Source organism: Ochotona curzoniae, unplaced genomic scaffold (genome assembly GCF_017591425.1).
Source record: "Ochotona curzoniae isolate NIBS_2020 unplaced genomic scaffold, NIBS_Ocur_1.0 contig_3037, whole genome shotgun sequence".
NCBI classification, from domain to species: Eukaryota; Metazoa; Chordata; class Mammalia; order Lagomorpha; family Ochotonidae; genus Ochotona; species Ochotona curzoniae.
Genome location: NW_024465699.1, coordinates 1628028 through 1646950, shown reverse-complemented (window position 1 = coordinate 1646950; position 18923 = coordinate 1628028). Strand labels below are relative to the sequence as shown.

At 38.8% G+C, this 18923-nt stretch overlaps 1 protein-coding gene across 2 annotated transcripts in view; it reads right to left on the bottom strand.

Annotated features, from left to right (window-relative positions):
* Nucleotides 1–18923, bottom strand: part of DPP10 (dipeptidyl peptidase like 10) — a 1236914-nt gene that overhangs the window by 38642 nt on the left and 1179349 nt on the right. For both annotated transcript variants that reach the window (XM_040979106.1, XM_040979105.1), the window contains exons 14-17: nt 14857–14948; nt 14440–14487; nt 7150–7271; nt 5278–5325 (exon numbers count right to left, since the gene is read on the bottom strand). In XM_040979106.1, the coding sequence (XP_040835040.1) occupies nt 5278–5325; nt 7150–7271; nt 14440–14487; nt 14857–14948 (310 nt within the window). The remainder of the gene's footprint in view (nt 1–5277; nt 5326–7149; nt 7272–14439; nt 14488–14856; nt 14949–18923) is intronic.

Here is an 18923-nt window from a genome sequence, read left to right as displayed (position 1 = left end):
CAGCAAGGGAAGGAATCCTCCCAAATTCGTAATAAGAGGGCAGCAGAACCTTAGCCCTAATATCAGAAGATGATACAATGGAGAAAGATATCTGATGAATAATATCCCTGATGAACACTGATGCAGAAATCCTAGCAAAATACCGACTAAAAGAATCCAGCAACATATCACAGAGATTTTTCACCCTGGCCAAGTAGGATTTATAATTGATTTTAGCTCAGTGATAAGACACGAGCAAAATTTTTTTTAAAAGATGTATTTTATTTTTATTAGAAAGGCAGATATATAGAGAGGAGGAGAGACAGAGAGGAAGATCTTCCATCTGATGACAGGGCCGCTGGGAAAAGAACCAGCAAACTTATTGCATCCTGGCATGTTCAAGGCAAGGACTTTATCCACTATGCTATCATGCCGGGCCCACAAGCAAGATTTAAGAACAATTTGTATGAAAGGTTCAACAATTGTGATAAATCATATTAACAAGCTGAAGAATAAAAACCATGGGGACATTTTAATAGACACACTGAAAACATTTTACAAAATACAACAATCTTTATTGATAAAAACCTTAAACAAATTGCTAAACCCAATTTGATACATTTCTAGAAATTTAAGCCAGAGCAATTACAGATGATAGACAAATCAAAGAGATGCAGATTGGAAATAAAGAGTGCTAACTATCCTTCTTTGCACATGACATAATTTTATATACAGGGGAATTTTAAAAGTCTAGTAAGAGAATATTGGAACTTATTGAGCTTCGACAAGTTGCACGATATAAAATGAACACCCACAGAAAAAAAAATCCCTAGCCTTTGTGTAAAAAGTAATGCCCTAGCTGAGAAATAAATTATAAGATCAGTACTACTCACAATAGCTACACGATTTAAATCATTCTGAATAAATTTAAATGTTTCATATTATATAAAATGAAAATTACAAAATCCTAAAAAAGTAGAAGACACATACAACAAAATAAAATAATTTTCTGTTTTCATGGATGGAAAAATTAATATAATCAAAATGGCAGTACTGTCTAAAACTATTTACAGACTTAGTGTGATCCCATGCAAAATGCCTTCACATCTAGCAAATCCTTGCTAAAATTCATATAGGAACATAATGGACTCAGAATAGCTAATAATCTTAAGAAAAATCAAGGATAAAAGCATCACAATTCCAGATTTCAGGACATCTACAGGGTAGATTTAATCAAAACAGACTGATAACTGGAAAGAAAAAAAAAGACATCTGGACCAATGGAACAGAACAAAAACTTCAGAAGTTAACATAGACATTTATAAATAACGAATTATTTGACAATAAGACAAAAATAGTCTTGAAAAGAGGACAGATTTTTTAACAAATGATGTTTGTTTTGAAACTGAACTTATACATGCACATGTGTCAACAAGACCCTACCTTATCTTTATCAGAAACGAACTCACAGTACACTAAGAATCTAAGTCTATTACCTATTACTATCAAATTATCAGAGGAAAATTTGGGAGAAGTCTGCATGATATTAGCATGGACAAAGGCTCCTTGCAAAAAAGAGCCAGAGGCATAAACAATAAAAGCAGAAACAGACCAGTGGGATTACATTAAGCTAAGAAGTTACTAGAAGGAAACATGCCACAAAACGAAGAACAGAATAGGAGAAGATATTTGCAACCAAAAGACTGATATGCAGGATTAATTCAGGATCTACAAAGAGCTCAAGCCACATAACAGCAGCATGACACAGAATCCAGTTAAGATATGGGCAAAGGGCATAAACAGGCATTTTTCAAATGTTGAATCTCAAGTGGCTAGCATATACATGAAAAGCTGCTCAGGATCACTAGTCCTCAGGAAAATGCAAATCAAAGTCAGAGTGAGTTTCTACCCACCCCTGGTAGAATGGCCATCATCACACATGCCAAAACAATCCATGCTGGTGAGGACATTGGTGAAAAGTGCCCTACACAACTGTTGGTGGGAATACAAATTAGTAAGACCATTACTGAAAAAAAATGTGGATTTCTCAGAAATCTGAGAACAGATCTACCACATGACCCAACCTTTCTACTCTGGGAATTTATCCAAATGAATAAACTCAGCCTATGATAGAGTTGTCCGTATTTTCATGTTTCTTGTAACTCAGTTCACCTTAGACAAGACATGGAGTCTACCCAGATCCTCTTCAACTGGTGACGGAATAAAGAAAATGTTTGTATACAGGCACTTCAAAAATACTTCTCAGCTATTAAAAAAATAAAAAAAGAATTCTCTTCATAAAATGGTTGAAACTGGAAGCCATCATGAAATAAGCCAGGCCCCTAAGGCCAATGTATGCTTTGCCTTATATGTAGCTGTTAATATAAAGTATAACAATATACATAAACAAAATGAACATCAATGCTTTGAGTGTTGATTCTGTCCATGTTTCAACTCCTGTGGACTTGTGGTCTTATGGATTGTAGTTGTTGAATATTACATTTTGTGGTTTATTCCAACAGTGATTATAGAAAGGAGTGAAAAGAAATTTTCACAAACATTAAAAAAAAAAAAGCAAGAAAGTAACAATGAAAGGAGATGCAGGATAATGGGAATGACCGGGGAGCCTGAGTAGCTTCCTATAATTCTTCCTGAAATACACGAAGTTTGCTCTTTTTCAAATGAATATTTGAGATGAATAAACATTCTTATGGTTTTCTCACAAGGCTGTAAATGCAGGTGTACGGGCATGGATTGGAAAATCTTCAGGGACAATCTGGTAATCCAAAGCTTGACTCAATATGTAAACCGAAATTTAGGCGAAGAGTAAGCAGTTATAAAAACCTCCATGGGATGAGCATGTTAGTAGCTACACCAAGGAGTTGCTTCCACATGGACATTGAGGAGACACTGACCATCAGCCAAGTGCACCACAGGCTTAGGGCTGCTGGAATAAAAGCTCCATGATCACCTCTGCCCATCCTACCCACTCCATTTACTTACAAGACTGCAACAGATTGAAACAAATCGGCAACCACTGGACAACCACACCTAAGTCATCCACACAAAATACTTCCAGTTCAGAGAAACATAGAACAGAATATGTGGAGGTGATAGTAGTCCTGCCTGCCAAGGCAAACAGATACTACCCAGAGCACTGAGCAAAATTTACCGGATTTAATTCTAAACTCTGGTCTTTGGATGCTTAGTATGTCCTTTACCGTTATCAATGACTTTAGTATAATTATCTATTTAGATTTTTTTTTCAGTTTAAACTATAAAAAAGCTCAGACATAAAAGATTTTCCCCCAATATTTATACTTTATTTGCAAATTGTAGAAGAAACATTGTTTCTGCATTAGTAATATATATTTTTGCTACTGATTTTTTTAGGAAAAATGATAGGACAGCATTTTGACTGTATAAAGGTGAAAAGGTTTTCAACCCTTGCTAAAGCTTCTGAAGTTTTTTTTTTTTCCATTTTGTCCTCATCTATTATTTACTTTATGTCACTCCAGTATGAGTTACAGGTGATTTATAGGTGTATTTATTTCATTAATGCATAATTACTTGAATTTAAACAGAAATTTTTATCTCTATAATATAGTGCTCATTGACAAAGAAATTAGGTATCTGGCCATTTTTTCAGGAGGCTTTTTGACTTTCCTAATCCTAAAATAATTAGAATTGGCTTTTGATTGGAAAATATCAAAGATTTAATGAGGAGCTGCTTTGTATAATAAGTAATCAGAAAAAAAGTTACCTAGTAACAGTAGGATAAAAGTAACTTAAAATCGGGTTGGGAAAATTTTAAAATCATAATTTGCTCATGGCAGAATATGCCATGTGAGTCACATAGCCAGACATTGAAAATGCCCTATCTATAATGAATAGATCCTACTTTGCCTACAAATTGATTCACCTGTTGGCACAGAAACCCATTTATCCTTCAATTCACTAATTTGTCTAATGTCCCCATAAAAGCACAAGTTAGGCCCATTTATGCACATATATTCTCATCTATAAAACTCAGCTTTCTCTCAATTGTTTCAATCAACTTTTGTTATCATAATGATACTGCTGTTTTAAGATTGAACAAACTAAATTTGTTGACCGTGATGTTTATAGTGAAGACATGAATAAAGGGATAAATTCTTGTAAATTCAGTGTGTGCTAAATTTTCTTCCAGTAACACAAAAACGCACGATCAGTTTAGAACTATGTGTTTCTCAAAGGCATGCTCCGATTCTTCATACAATGGTATCTTTGGAATATAAATGTTTATCTCTTTTCTTCCAAATGACATTTGCTGTTTCATGTTTGTAACTTCAGCGACTCTACAATCAATGCAGCTTCGTACTGCTACAAAAATGTTATCATATGATGCAAGAGATGAAAACTCAACAGAGGAAGTTTCCACCATATTGTAGAATTTCTGTTTTATTCTGTAGTCAGACTCCCTCATTTGATCCTACAGCTCTTCCATTTAGTGCTATAACTATAACCAGGGTTAATAAACGTCTCTATGACTATTTTGTCATCTGAAAAAAAGGAATAATAACACAGTGTCTGTAGCAGGTGCATTCTCATGATTTAATGAGTCTGAGAACATAACCCTCATTACTACATTATAGCGGTCTGTTAAACCATGTATGTTTAAGAATATTGCTTGAAAACTCCTTGACCAAGCAATTGTAAAGCAAAAGGAGGAGATCAAAGTTCAAGAAACTATGTGGTTCTTTTTGTGAACAGTATCATATTTATAAATGTGCGTGTGCACATACACACACACCTTATCAAAGCAGCATCATTCTGTGTCACATCACAGTAATTCCTACACAATAAAAAGGAAATTTGAATGGAATTCTGAATTTTGAATAGATTTATAAATGATAGAGGCTTTCAATATCTGTAACAAAAGTGGTAGAAACAAAATAAAAACTTTGGGATATCTTTCACCAAAATGCATAAAATTTCCGAAGGGAAAAATCTAAATGAAACCCAAGAAAGACTCAATGCATTAAGGGATCAGTAGGGTGAAATACACCCATCTAATTAACTACTGCTTATCTGACTTAGGAACACAAAATATTACAGTTGCATCAGACCCAGTCCTAACTGTAACATGATTTAAACCTCTTATGCTACTGTTTCCTTACACACATATAGCTCAGCGTGTAGCGTTTACGCAGCTTTGCTCATGGTGGGGCATTCCTTGAAGGCACATGTATAGAGTATGGCACTTGAAGACAAATCATGTTTAAGACCAAGTCAATCACAATGTTCTCATGTACTCACTTGCTGGGTTGTTCGTACTATGCAAGCTGACCACTGGGACTCTTGGACCTAAATTTGAGAAAATACACATGTAAACTTATTTTAAATACATTTATTCACAAGGTCAAGTGATAAATGCCTGAATAAGCAAGGCTAGACTAGAGCAGAGCTAAGAGTCAGAAATCCACCCAGGTCTCCATGGGGTAGCAGGAACCCCCAACATAGGTCACCATCTAGGGCACATTAGTGGAAGTTTGAAAGTGGCCAGGACTCGAACCACCATTCTCATAGGGGACAGAGGCTCCCAAATGGTGGTCTAATTCTGTGCCACCACAATCACCTCTGCAAAAACAATTCAAAAAGATCTAAGCAATGCTGTCCTGGAAAGGAACGTGGCAGAAAAATATTTATGGTTAAAGCATAATAGAACAGAAAGTAAGTACCTATATTTCATTTTTGTCCCTGGGAGTACTGTATTCAAAAAGCACAAATGCAAAAGTGTGGTGAAAGAAACTCTCTTGTATTTTGTTGTGATTCCGCACTCCATGAATCTCCTATATTTCAGTGTTGACTTTCCTCTAGTCCTTTAGAGAGCAGTCACTGCTGGTCACAAGTGTGCTCATGACCCTTTCACACTTCATGTGGTGACACAGGATGAAATTCTCTTTGTTGTTGCTTTAAAAGATTTATTTATTTCTCTTGGAAAGGCAGATATACAGAGAGGAGGAGACAGAAAGGAAGAACTTCCGTCCGATGGTTCACTCTTCAAGCGGCCACAGCGGCTGGAACTGAGCCAATTTTAAGCAGGGAGCCCAGAGCTTCTTCTGGGTCTCCCACGCGGGGGCAGGGTCCCAAGGCTTTGGGCCATCCTCGACCGCCTTCCCAGGCTACAAGCAGGGAGCTGGATGGGAAGTGGGCTGCCATATGGGATCACGGCACATTCAAGGTGAGAACTTTAGCTGCTAGGCTATTGCGCCAGGTCTAAGATGAAATTCTCACCTCCACTAGTCTAACAAATAAAGAAAACATGCACATTTGAAATATCTCAAGCATGTGATAAATAAAACTTCGGAGGCTAATTCTATATAAGATTTTAGAATATACTATTCAGTATCATATTACTTAAAATATACTAGATATTTTGTTGTCATGTTATATAAAATATACTATATGTTGTCATAAAAAGTATATTGAACCTTAATTTCTTTACGGAACCCTACCTAAAGTGTACTTGTTCTTTTCTTATTATCTATAACTACTCATCTTTACTGATCACTTTATTTCAGGCATCAAGAAAAATGAAACTCTAAATTTACATTTTCTTGTATTTCCCCTTGTGTCTTTAACAAAGACATCAACTGCACAGTAGCACTGAACTCATCAAATTGGGAGAAGATGCATGAATTCCATGTGATGTGCAGGAAATACAGCAACATATTAAAGGGAAAATTATTTCTATGACTGCATCCTGCACTGTCCTGTCCTGTAAGATTAGAGCATAGTGTTATGTCCACGGGATAAATCAATTGCTCTTAATCAAAGAACTTTGGAGAAGAATTCAATCGCTATACATCCTAAATCCCTTAACAATCAAGCCACAGTTTCAATATGTTTATTGCTTTTCCTAAAGGCCAAATAATTTCATTTATTGTTTTCACATGATTTTGCTAAAATAAATTGGTTTATTTATTTTCAAATGCTCATGTTTGAATATCTCTTATTGATTGCATATGCATATTGACTTATGCCACGTTTCTATTTCTAAATGAAGTATATGAATAAAGGAATGCCAGTTAATCCAATTCAAGTAACATTTGAAGTTTACTGATGATAGTAATAAATACTGATCAAACACAATGGATAAAGAAAACCTGAAATCACATAGAAGCTTACCTTCACAGTGCAATAAGAAATGTTGATTCATGGGACTAAAACTGGCATCAAAATATGTACACTGTTCTTTCATAAAATTACATGAAATGCATTGGCGATTCAATAATCCTTCAGTAGAAGCACTAGGGGGAGAAAATACGAGTGAGCAAATCTACTTCACTGTGGCTGCTGTATCAGAACAGTTCTACATAAACTGAAGACATCTATCAGAGTTTGCACAGGAGTTTCTTACAGGTTTATGGCTCATGGTACACAAGCAAGGTCAACTTCACTATTCATGTGAAAAGAGATACATGTTATTCTCTGTAATAAGACAGTAGTAATGAATACCTTCTGTGTATAATATATATGTGAGAATTGCTGAATTAATAAAAACAGATTTCCACATGAGATTCATCTATTACTTGCATTTTCTTTACAGAAAATTTTGGTTTTAGGTCTTTGAAGGTAACTGTTTAGAGATTCTGGAAATAAAGTAATGAGCAATCAAGCCATGATGGTTTAAATTCAGTGTTGAGGCAAATAAACAAAAGATAAGTTAACCAACCTGTTAATATGTAGAAACTACTTTTTTTAAATAAAAATCTAAATTCATCTGCAGAATACTGATTGCAGGGGATAGAAGAGTTTGGATTTTAAAAAGGAAGGGAAGTTGGGTGGTGGTACATTTATCTGACAAATACACTAATTTGAAATATTAGTAGGGGAAATAAGGTAAGGGATTTATGTGAATTCATCGTATTATTATCTCACAAATGTATGTTTAATAAATTTAGAATAATAAAAATGGAGAATAATAATGAAAATATCAACAACAAATGGGATTAGGGGTAAGCACTAAAGTTTTCCCATCAAACACCAGCACTGAAACCACTGACAAGTAAAAGTTATTTTGTATGTTAATGCATATGATGCTAATCATATGTTGATACATTGAAGAGGTCAAGATAAAAATGATCATCATCCTTATTTTATGATAATGATGCTTAAACATGGTAGGCTCAAGATCTTCACTTGTAGTTAATTTCATATATCGAGATGTTCATATCATAAATAAAATTAAATGCAGTATTACCTAGGCTAATGGATGAAAACAATGTGGAAAATGCATTTACAAATCACTAGATTGAATGAGATGTTCTCAACTCCATTGGGAATAAAATGTGAATGGATGCTATATTAGTAAATGAGTATCACTGTGTAGATTTCCATGGTATTTTTTCTGGAGGCATTGAGAGCAGTGAGATCCTGAGACAGGTAAAAGAAATACCTTAAGCAATCAAAGCTAAGCATTAGCTTTTAACCACAGAAACACACAAAAAAATAACTTATTTTTACAAAGTCATGATTTCACCTCTGAAATACTATCAATTGTTATGACTCAAATTTCTCCTTATCGGTCAAGGCAAATAATCTATATTAGGTCACATGGAAATATCCTTAAAACACAGAAATAAATATAAATACAAATAAGAAATGAAACATATATAAAATTTTGGACATCATTTCTGTTGCAAATATATGTTCACTGATATACTAATGTTTAAAGCTTTTCTCTCTACTCAGTCATGAAAATTTCCAATACAAGCTTCCTAGATTTTTATATTCCTATTTCCTCATTTTTTATCTCAAAACTGTTGAAATAAGAAATGTACATTTTGAGGTCAAGAATATATCACTGTGGATATGGTGGCAATTCTGTGGGGCTATCTAATGCCATATATTAAATCAATGAATGATCATTTTTATAGCCTGGAAAAGACTGATTGAGTTTCCTGGGCCAAATACTAACATTATCTTACAGTCAGGGCAACTGGCATTTGATGAGCTATTTAACAGAAATTTATTGGTACTACATGTTCTTTATACCACTATGGGCTACATTAATACAGGTTCTAGACATATTGACTGTTCAGACACAGTCACTAGAGAGATGAGACAAGCTCACAAATCTAAGCAGTCATTGGGATTCAAATCACATTTTAGATTCATAAGTGGAAAAGAGACTGAGGCAATTCCATTTGCTGAACTTGATTAAGCTTAATCTTCTGACATGGTCATTTTTCTTTAAGAGTTGCTTAAAATAGGGTAATGAAACACTGATCAAGTATTTCCGTATCTCTAAAGTATTGCTCATAGCTTTTAGCATCCATTATAGAATAGGTTTGAAGAAAGATGAGCTCCAGGTTACCAGAAAAAAAAAAATCAGTCCTTTATTTAATACCAAAAATCAAACACAATCTTAAAATAAAGAGTTTCTATTCCTACAGAAATCATCATCATTGAGCCTATGAGTTCCAGGTGATGCAAAAGAAAAACTCTAAGCAAGATAAAATAATTCAGTAGATGATAAAAACATAAAGATTGCTCTGAATGAAAGCAAACTCTATGGACACATATTATCTACATCTTAAAAGGTGCCCCACAGGACATGGTCATCCCCTAGCGTAGTCCCAGCCCAGCTTCTGATTCCAGCTTTCCTGCTATCATGCACCCTGGAAGGCATTACTTGCTGACTCCAGCAGTAGGGTGCCTGCCATCCCCAAGAGAGACTAAGACTGAGCTCCAGCGGTTGACCTTCGTGTGACCCAGGCCCAACTGCTGTATCTGGACAATTCATCCGAGGATGGAGAGCTCTTTTTACCTTTCAAATATGGAAAAAAAAATAAGAAAATTGGGAGAAAAAGAAAAATCACAAAAAAGAGGCAAAAAGTGGTTGGGTAAATTAGGAGAAGTCAGAGTTTCATACATTTTGTAGACTCAGTGGTGACACTTTTCTAACATGATCAATTCCTACTGAGAATATATCTTGTCAGTTTTGAAAATTAAAGAAAAAATCTGTGAAATGGAAATTAGAAAGTGGATATAAAGTCTAGAATTCAAAGGTTGATGCCAGTTAGAAATAAAAGTCATTCTTGAGAGATCCTGGAGGAAGCTTTCTGAGTGAGGAGACTTTCTTATTCTAAGTTGGTTTGATCTTAAGTCAGCTTATGGATATAATTTTGCATTTGAAAAAGTGGTCAGATATTCATATGTTCTCATGTATGCTCTATTTAAGAAAGCAGAGAACACTCTTGAAATAAATCAGGTATATCTTCCAATATCAATCTCTTCAGATTTTGCTAACTACACTAAAAAAAAAAGAAAAAAAATTAAATAAACGTTTGCTCTGACTCACTCTACTAAGGATGCTTGATGCATTATACTGTTCAAAAAGTAAATAATGCGCATGAAAGGCCCCTGCCACAATTATTCCCATGCCAGAGGCTGGCTCATGAGAGCCTTGGGGTGTGAATTTGTAGGGGACCAATGGGACAGCACCAGTGGGGGCATTTAGGGACTTGAGAGTTCACGTCCAGGAAGGCAGAGCAAGCCTGATGATTACTCCAGGAAAACTTGTCCCAGGTGGGGTAGAAGGAGAGTAAGGGATAGGCACAGGTTAGTATGCTAGCCTGGTGGGATGGTGAACTTAGGAAAATTTGAATGGGCCTGGATATCGGGCATATGGTCCCAGGCCAATACACATGCCACAGCTGGAAGGCTGGGCTAGGAAACTCATGTGCTCCCAGGTACATGGACTGTGGGATTAATCAGGGAAAGGGGAAGGAGGTTGTGGCGGAGGAAGAACTGCTGAGGGAGTGTATTGCAGGTTAGGAATGACTTCTGATGGACTCCCAATGACAAGTTCATTGTACTTGCAGGTAAGTGAGAGGGCTAAAACAGGGCCCTTTGGAGTGGAGAAGATGGAGGGTCCTAACAGGTCAGACTGATGCACCAGCCCATGTAGAAGACCTGTGCTGGGCTGGTTAACATGGAAAACAGCAAACTACCACTCACTGGTGCACACTAAATCTAGGGCTGGGGGACTGCACAGGAGGGCTAAATTACAGTACTCACCATTGAGTGTCAGAACATGGGATGGGTCACGTTAGGCTGGGTCATGATACTAACAAATATGTGAGAGGACCAGGGGCAGGGGCAAATTTGGTGGAGGTTTGTAGGCTCACCCCTGTGGCACTGCAATTTCTGCTGGATGGTTTAAGAGCTGGGGTGGTGATGGACTGAACTGGGCAAGATCAATCAACTCTCCAACATTCATGGGTATTGGGGTTGGGACTAGACAGGGCAGGTCCAAGCTGTAGCACCCACAAGTGCATCCAAGAATAGGATATGGGTCAGGCCAGACTACAACATCCACTAGTCCCACAAAAGCTGGGATGGAAGGTGCATACTGTACCAGGTAAGGGTCTAGCTCCCAGCTGCACATGTGCAATCTGGGTCTAGGAGTGGGCCTGGTGGGGAAACTTGGAAAATTCCTCTGGTGGTCTGTAACTCCTACTGGTGAGCAGGTGGTTTAGGTTTGGGCATTGGTCAGGCTGGGCTTGTAGCTCCACCCATCAGCTAATCTGTGCGGTGGTTCTGGAGGTGGGCAAATCAGGCAAGGCTGGGCCAACCTTAGCCAACTGCCATGTGCATGAGCCAAGTTTGAGTGTATATGATGCTGGGATAGGTTATCACATCTACTGGTTTGTGTGAACCAAGGGATGGGAGCAGACTGCAGGGCTAGGCCACAGCACCCACAGCAAGAGTTGGGGCTTGGGGTTGGTGAGAATGGATCAGGCTGCAGCATCTTATGACAAAGGAGAAGACAGGGGATGAGCTATCCTGAGCTAAGTCAGAGCAACCAATGGCACACACAAGATTTGAGGCTGGATAAAAGCCTTGTTGGGGAGTTAAGGGAATGCCCATCTGAGTTGTGATTCCCACTGGTGAGCACAAGAGCAGGAACACGGGGGTGGCAACATGGACTGGGCAGGACTCAGTGTCCCTTGACATGTGTATAGATTGGGTCTGGGGTGCACCAGACCAGGCTAGACTCCAGCACCCACTGGTGCTCGTGAGAGACAGAGTTGGTATAGAAATACTAGTTTAGATCACAGCACTTGTTGAACTACACAAGAGCTGTGTCCAGGCATGCATCAGATATGACTGGGCTATAGCACCCAACAATAAGAATCAGAATGGATGCTGGCCAGTTGGGCAACGCCACTGTACCTTCCAGGACAGGAGGTAGACTAAGGCTGACCCACTGGTGTGGGTGAGATCTGTCATTAGTGAGAAACCTGATAGAGCCGTTTGGGGAACTCCTCTGTCAGGACGCAGTCTCTGAGGGTGAGAGCAAGAACTGAGGCTGGAAGTAGCCCAGACAAGGCCAGATTATGGTACCTGCTGGCACATGTGTGGGTCAGGTCTGGGGGTGGGGGTCCATGCTGGGCCAGTTCATAACACTCACTAGAAGATATGAAAACCAAGATGGGGGTGAGACAAGCCTGCAGTTACACTTGGGCAAGGTATGGGGGCTATGTAGGTAAGGCTAGGCTTCAGCACCCAACAGTTTGAGCTGGGACTGAGGGTAGAACAGGTCGGGTCAGGCTATAGCACCCACTGGCAAATGGTGCTGAGCCACATGCCAGACTGAGCCACAACACACAGCAGTGCATGTGAGACCCAGGGCCAGGATGTGAGCCCAGTAGGGGAACAGTGGAAGCTACCCTTCTGGGCCACAGCTCGCACTGGTGAGCTTGAGAATTAGCATCAGGGGCAGACCAGGCAGGGCAGCGCTACAACACCTGTTGACATGTACGTGAGCTGGGTTTGGTGCACAGCCAGGCTGGGCTAACTGACTGCACCCACTGGTACATGCATAAGCATGGGCTTTGCTACAACATCAGCTTGCCAAGTACTGGGACTGGGCAAATCCCGTCAAGCTAGATTGCAGAATTACCTGGGCATTGCAAGATCTGAATCTAGCAGTGGACACCTCTCTAATGGGTTGCATCTCCCACTGGTGAACATGGGAACCAGTGCAAGGGCAGTCCTTGCTAGACAGGCAGTGGCACCTGCTGGCATGAATATGGGCAGGATAGTGAAGTTGGTTGGGTTGATCTAGGCTTCAATGCTCATTGATGTATATGAGAGCTGAATGGCATGTGGGACAGACTGGACCAGTCTGTTGCTCAAACTGGCAAGCACAGGAACCAGAAATGGGGGCAGTCCTAGTGGGGGATTTTGGGGGTTGTTCCAATTATGCTACAGCTCCTGCTGGTGTATATGAGGGCCAAGTTGTGATGGATAGGATTGGGCTGACCAATATCATAAGAGTCAGGACTGGAGACAGAATTGACCCAGCAATTAGGACTACCACTATTGCATAGGCTGATGTGGGGGACAGACAGAGAAGGGGCCCAAAATAGAAAGCACAGACAATACTCAGTCTGGGATAACTTCAGAAATCTTTGGGGATGAACCTTGATGAACCACTGGACTCAGAACTCCAAACATGGGGAGAATCACAGGATCTGTGCTCTGACTGTGGAGTGCATGTGTCAAAGATGGGCCACTTCAGTGACTTAATGCAGCAGTGGACAGGATACCCAGTTGCTCATGGAGGATATGGCAATCCATTGGAGCCTGAAGAAGATATTTAGTATCATAGCAGAGGAAGGTGGGCAACTGTCCCGGCCAAGTGTTGGCAGCAAATATCTAGACGAATGAAGAATCTAAGGTGGCCTGTGTCAGTCAGTGGATCTTGGAAGGATTTCTTTATCCTTGGACTGGCAAGATAAACAGCATTTCAAAATTAACAAACTGTTGAAACTACTTGAGCAGAACCATTGAAGCTTGTTGGGCACTGGGGATCTTGGGATGATGTTGGGTGGCTGTTTTCTATTCCTGGGTATTGGGGCAGTTGGGAGGCTGGGTATGGCGTCTCCCTGATCTCTCCTCTTATGCCAGATACAGGAAGAAGAAAAAAGAAAATTTTGAAACAATGGTCACATCCACCTTCCCCTCACCCTTGACCCTTTTTGCTGTAGACAACTATGTAAAAATAATCAAATTTTTAAAATCAGAAAAATAATAATGCATGGCATGTCAGTTCACCGGAAATTCAAAATGAGATGTAATACAAGGAAAACACTCAGGGAAATGCATCTGTTATAATGCATCTGTTGTGGGAGTTGACAGAAAACACCATATTCAAGAAATACTTTGAAATTGTATAATCAGATGAGGAAGAGCTTTTTATAAAAGCAGGGGAAAAGGCCGTTTCCAAGCATAATAGACCCCCATGCTCACAGAGGCCTGAGCCATGAGGCAAAAAAGAGTGTGAGGTTTTGTCATGCACAGCTGGCTGTCCCTTGGCCATGTCAAAGGTCCTCTCATCTCTTTGGCTGCCTGGAAGGCCATGTGGTCCCTGACCTGTGAGAAGAGATCCTGCACCCTGCTTACCTGTACAACTGCCTCCCTCTAGGAGAACTCTCGGTGCTCAAGAAGTAACTGTCCAGGAATGAAAACAACACAAGTATTAGACACGGATGTGTTTTTGTCACCCTGAGCTTCCACTTGAATTTTCAAAACTGTCAAGAGAAACACAAGTGTTACTTTGCCATTCAGCCACGTTTTTTTTCCTTTGTAAGAATATTGCCTTTCTCACAATGTTTCTCAATGTCTGCGTGTTGAATATGCATGCACATGGTGTATGGATCTCTGTGAAGTAAAGAAATATCTTCAAAGAAGAGGTTATTCTTCATGCGCTAACCTTACGTTAACTAGTGCTATGGAAAGCAAAAACATGATCTAGTGGAAAACATCTCATTTGACAGCTTACCCGAGTCCCAGCCTGACCAGAGCAACAAAAACACTCACATTTTTTGAGTATGTTCATCATACGCCAAGATCTTGGTCACTTCCCAGTTTCCTGATGTCAGATGCCGCACAGTAATTTGTTCACTTTTGCTCTGCAAAGAGATAGACAGCGTTGATTTTTCTTTTTATTTAAAGAGCATCTTCTACCTAAACAAACAAACAAAAAAAATTAACTGCCTGGACTACTTCTAGTCCTTTAATTTTCAGCTGACATTCTGTTTCCTGTTTAAATCTTAAGCATCCATATACACTATTGTAAATGCAGACTCACACAAGACAGTATGTTTATCTCATGCCACAGAAAAGCCATATGGAAAGCTTTGTCAGGTGGGCATGCCCATGGTGCCCTGTACTAATGTCAGTTTCCCAGAGTAAATGGTGTTCCAAAATAATTTAGTGCTCTTTAACCATTACCATATGTGTTATAATAATAGCTGTGATTTCATTAAATTCCACAAGAATATAAATGTATATGGCTGTAAACCTAAACATACAAACATATACAGATCTGAGGGAGACAGAGAGCGTGGGGAACTAGCTCTTTTCTGCTGATAGAAGCCATTGTGCATCTCATTTCTTCTGGTACAGCCATCCATCACCTGCATGTAGCACAATTCAGTTAACTGGTTTTCAATGATAAAATACATATTTGTTGATTTACTTAACAGATGTGGATTTATCCTTTAAAAATATTTATTTTAACTTTTGAAACTTATCACTTAATTCTGTATAGTCTGGGATTCTCCTCCCCTAATTTCCACTTCCTGATAGATTTTTCCCATATTGTCACAACAGTACATTTCTTCATAAGGAGTTATAATTCCATCCGTCTGCTATTTAAGTGTGTCCTGACATTGCTGGAATGGACAACATCAGACAGTTCATTATCCCACTGTTTAGATATGTTCAACACTTTCATTGGGAGTCCTTGTTTTGTTTGGAAGTAGAGATGCATGTTGCATTGTGTCTTCACATCTGGATATGGTAGTCTCCATTATCCCACCACTACACATTTCAATGTGCGAGATGGATTCCCTATATTAGAGAGAACATATGGTATGTGTCTTTTTGGGATTGACTTATTTCACTGAGCATGATGGTCTCTAGTTGGGACCATCTAGTTGCAAATTGTTTAATTTCATTCTTTTTAATGGCTAAATAATATTCCGTGGAGTAGATGTATCACAGTTTCTTTATCCACTCCTCTTTGGATGGGCATCTGGGTTGTTTCCTTGCCTTTGCTGTGTAGATTGTGCTGCTGTAAATATAGGATTACAGATCCTCCTCTCATACGTAGTTTTAATTTCTTTTGGGTATATTCCTAGGAGCAGTTTAGCTGGGTCATATGCCAGGTTTATTTGCAATTCTCTAAGCACTCCCCATATTGATTTCCATATTGGTTGTACTAGCCTGCAGTTCCACCAGCAGTGAAACGTGGGCTTATTGTTAGGATATGTCCTTCCATAAAGGGAGTTTCATTTTGTACATCTACCAGTAATGCACACAAGTACCTGTTTCAAGGGAACATGTTACAGAAAGTATAGTTCAATATTTAGCCAATGTTGTATGAGAGGCATACTGGTGTGGATGGATACTGCAGTGTGCCAAGCAGCATTTTCAAGAGGGATGAAGAACCCACATTGCTTGTGATTAAAAGCACCACTGGAGGAGGGTAATTAGCTCTTGGTCACTGGGGAATGTCCAGTGGCATACACTGAACACTTATGGCCGTGTTCTCTCACCTGCAAATTCAAAATCTGAAGTTCTAATTCTGGAATGTGTTGATATTCAGAGGAGACTTTTCATGGTAATTAAATAAAAAAGGGTGTAGCCCTCAGGATATAACAGTTCTCTTCCTTTAAAAAAATATTTTCATGATCTAAGGCTCAGGGATTTCACCTTCTAGCCTTACCATTGCCACCACCAAGATTCCCCTCATATTATTACAATAGTATATTATTTCAGCAACTTTGACAATCTAACATGCTGTAATTTTAATGTGTCATGACTTTGCAGGCATTAACAATGGTAGAAAATCCAGCATCCTATTGTTTCTCTGGCACTCTCTCTTTCTCTCTCTCTCTCTCTCCCTCGCTTTCCCTTTCCACTCCCCCCTCTCTCTTTCTTTTGAGGATACTGTAAGAAGATCACCATCTGCAACCAGAAAGAGAACTGTCGCTGGAAAATAAATAAATGGCATTATGATTATACACTTTCTAGCCTCAGAATTGTGAGGAGTGCCTTTTATTTGAGCCATTGTGTGTATCAGAACATGCACAATTTGTCAGAACACTTGCAACGGACTGAAACACTGAGAGAACCGTCTTCACCTAAGATCAACCCTCTCTCAAGGATAATCCCCAAACCAAATACATTCAGACCAATATAGAAGCATGATCTTCTCCTGAGTTTTTAAGGGCCTTTCTAGGCAAGAGTTGTATACGGGGTTAACTGATGACTTCACTCACATGCCAACACATTGCTCATTCTTTTGTCGAATTTCACTTTTCTTTCCTCCCTTCCAACAGCTTCTTTACCAGGAGGAAAACCATCAGCAAGTAAAGAGGCAGCTAAAAGAACGGGAGAAAATATTTGCAAACTCTGCAAGTGACACAGGATTAATACCCAGGATCTACCAGGAGCCCAAGAGACTCAACATCAACAAAACAAAAAGCACAGTTAGAAATGTGCAACAGATGTAACAGGCATTTCTTAAAGGATGAAATTCAAACAGCCAACATAGAAAAACTGCTCAAGTTCTCCAGCCATTGTGGAATTCAAGTGAAAATGAGGTTTTACTTCATTCCAGACAGAATGGCCATCAGGTGGAAATCATTAAACAATACAGAGAGGATGTGGGTAAAAGTTACTCTAATCTACATTTAGTGAGAATGTAACTAGTGCACCAGTTTGGAATAGAATGGAGATTTCTCAGAAAACTGAAAATAGATTTACCATATGCCTCAGGCATTGCATGCTTGGGAATATATTCAAAGGCAAGGAAATAAGCATATAATGAGTTATCAGTACTCATTGTTATTGCAACTCAATTGACAATAGCTAAGATATGGGATTAACCCAGATGTCCAGAAAGTGACTAATGGATAAACAAAATGTGGTCCGTCTATAATATGAAATCATGTTTAACCTTAAAAAGAATGACATCTTGTCTTTTGCACCAAAATGGATGTAACTGGAAACTACCAAACTTAGTAAAATAAACCAGTCCCCATAAGACAAATACCATGGTTTTTCTAATCTGTTATACCTAAAATATATATAAAAAATCATTCAATATGGAATTGATATTTTGAGAGTCGATCATTTTGTACACTGTGTATTCTCTTGAGGAACATTTTTTTAACCTTTGCTAGTCGCTGCACTTCTTACAGTGTTAAGCCTGTGATTACAAAGCTAGCTTAAAGGACATCACTGGAGGGAAAATATGCATATATGTATATAGATGTATATGATTATATATACCTATGTATTTATGTGAATATATAAATACATGTATATGCATGGCTATATACCTATGTGTTTATGTGTGTGTATATATGTGTGTGTTTATGCGTGTGTATATATATATATATATATATATGTATGTGTGTGTGTGTGTGTTTTTCCTCACCCACCCTCTTTCCTCCTTGATATATATGGAATGTGAGCCAGAGAGCCGGTAGGGAGGTAGAGTCTGATCATCACTATGCTCAGGGAAACAGCCAGCCATGTGAATCAACCATTGTGACCAGCATCACCTATCCAGTGTAGTTTGAGTGAGTATTTTCTGTTGTTTCTGATCCTGCTCCAAAACAATGCTCCAAGGAAAGCAGTGGTTGATGGTCCATGCAATAAGTTCTCTACCACGCATCTACATCTTATGGAATTCCAGGCTCTTGACTTCAACTTGACTCCCACATTGCAGTCATTTGAGAGGGGAACCCGCAGATGTCCCACTCTTAATCTATCACTCTTTCAAATAGACAGATAGATAGACTGTATAGATTCTCATTTGTTCAATTCTATTTCAAGGCCTTCCAGAAATGATGAAATATTGTCATACTACA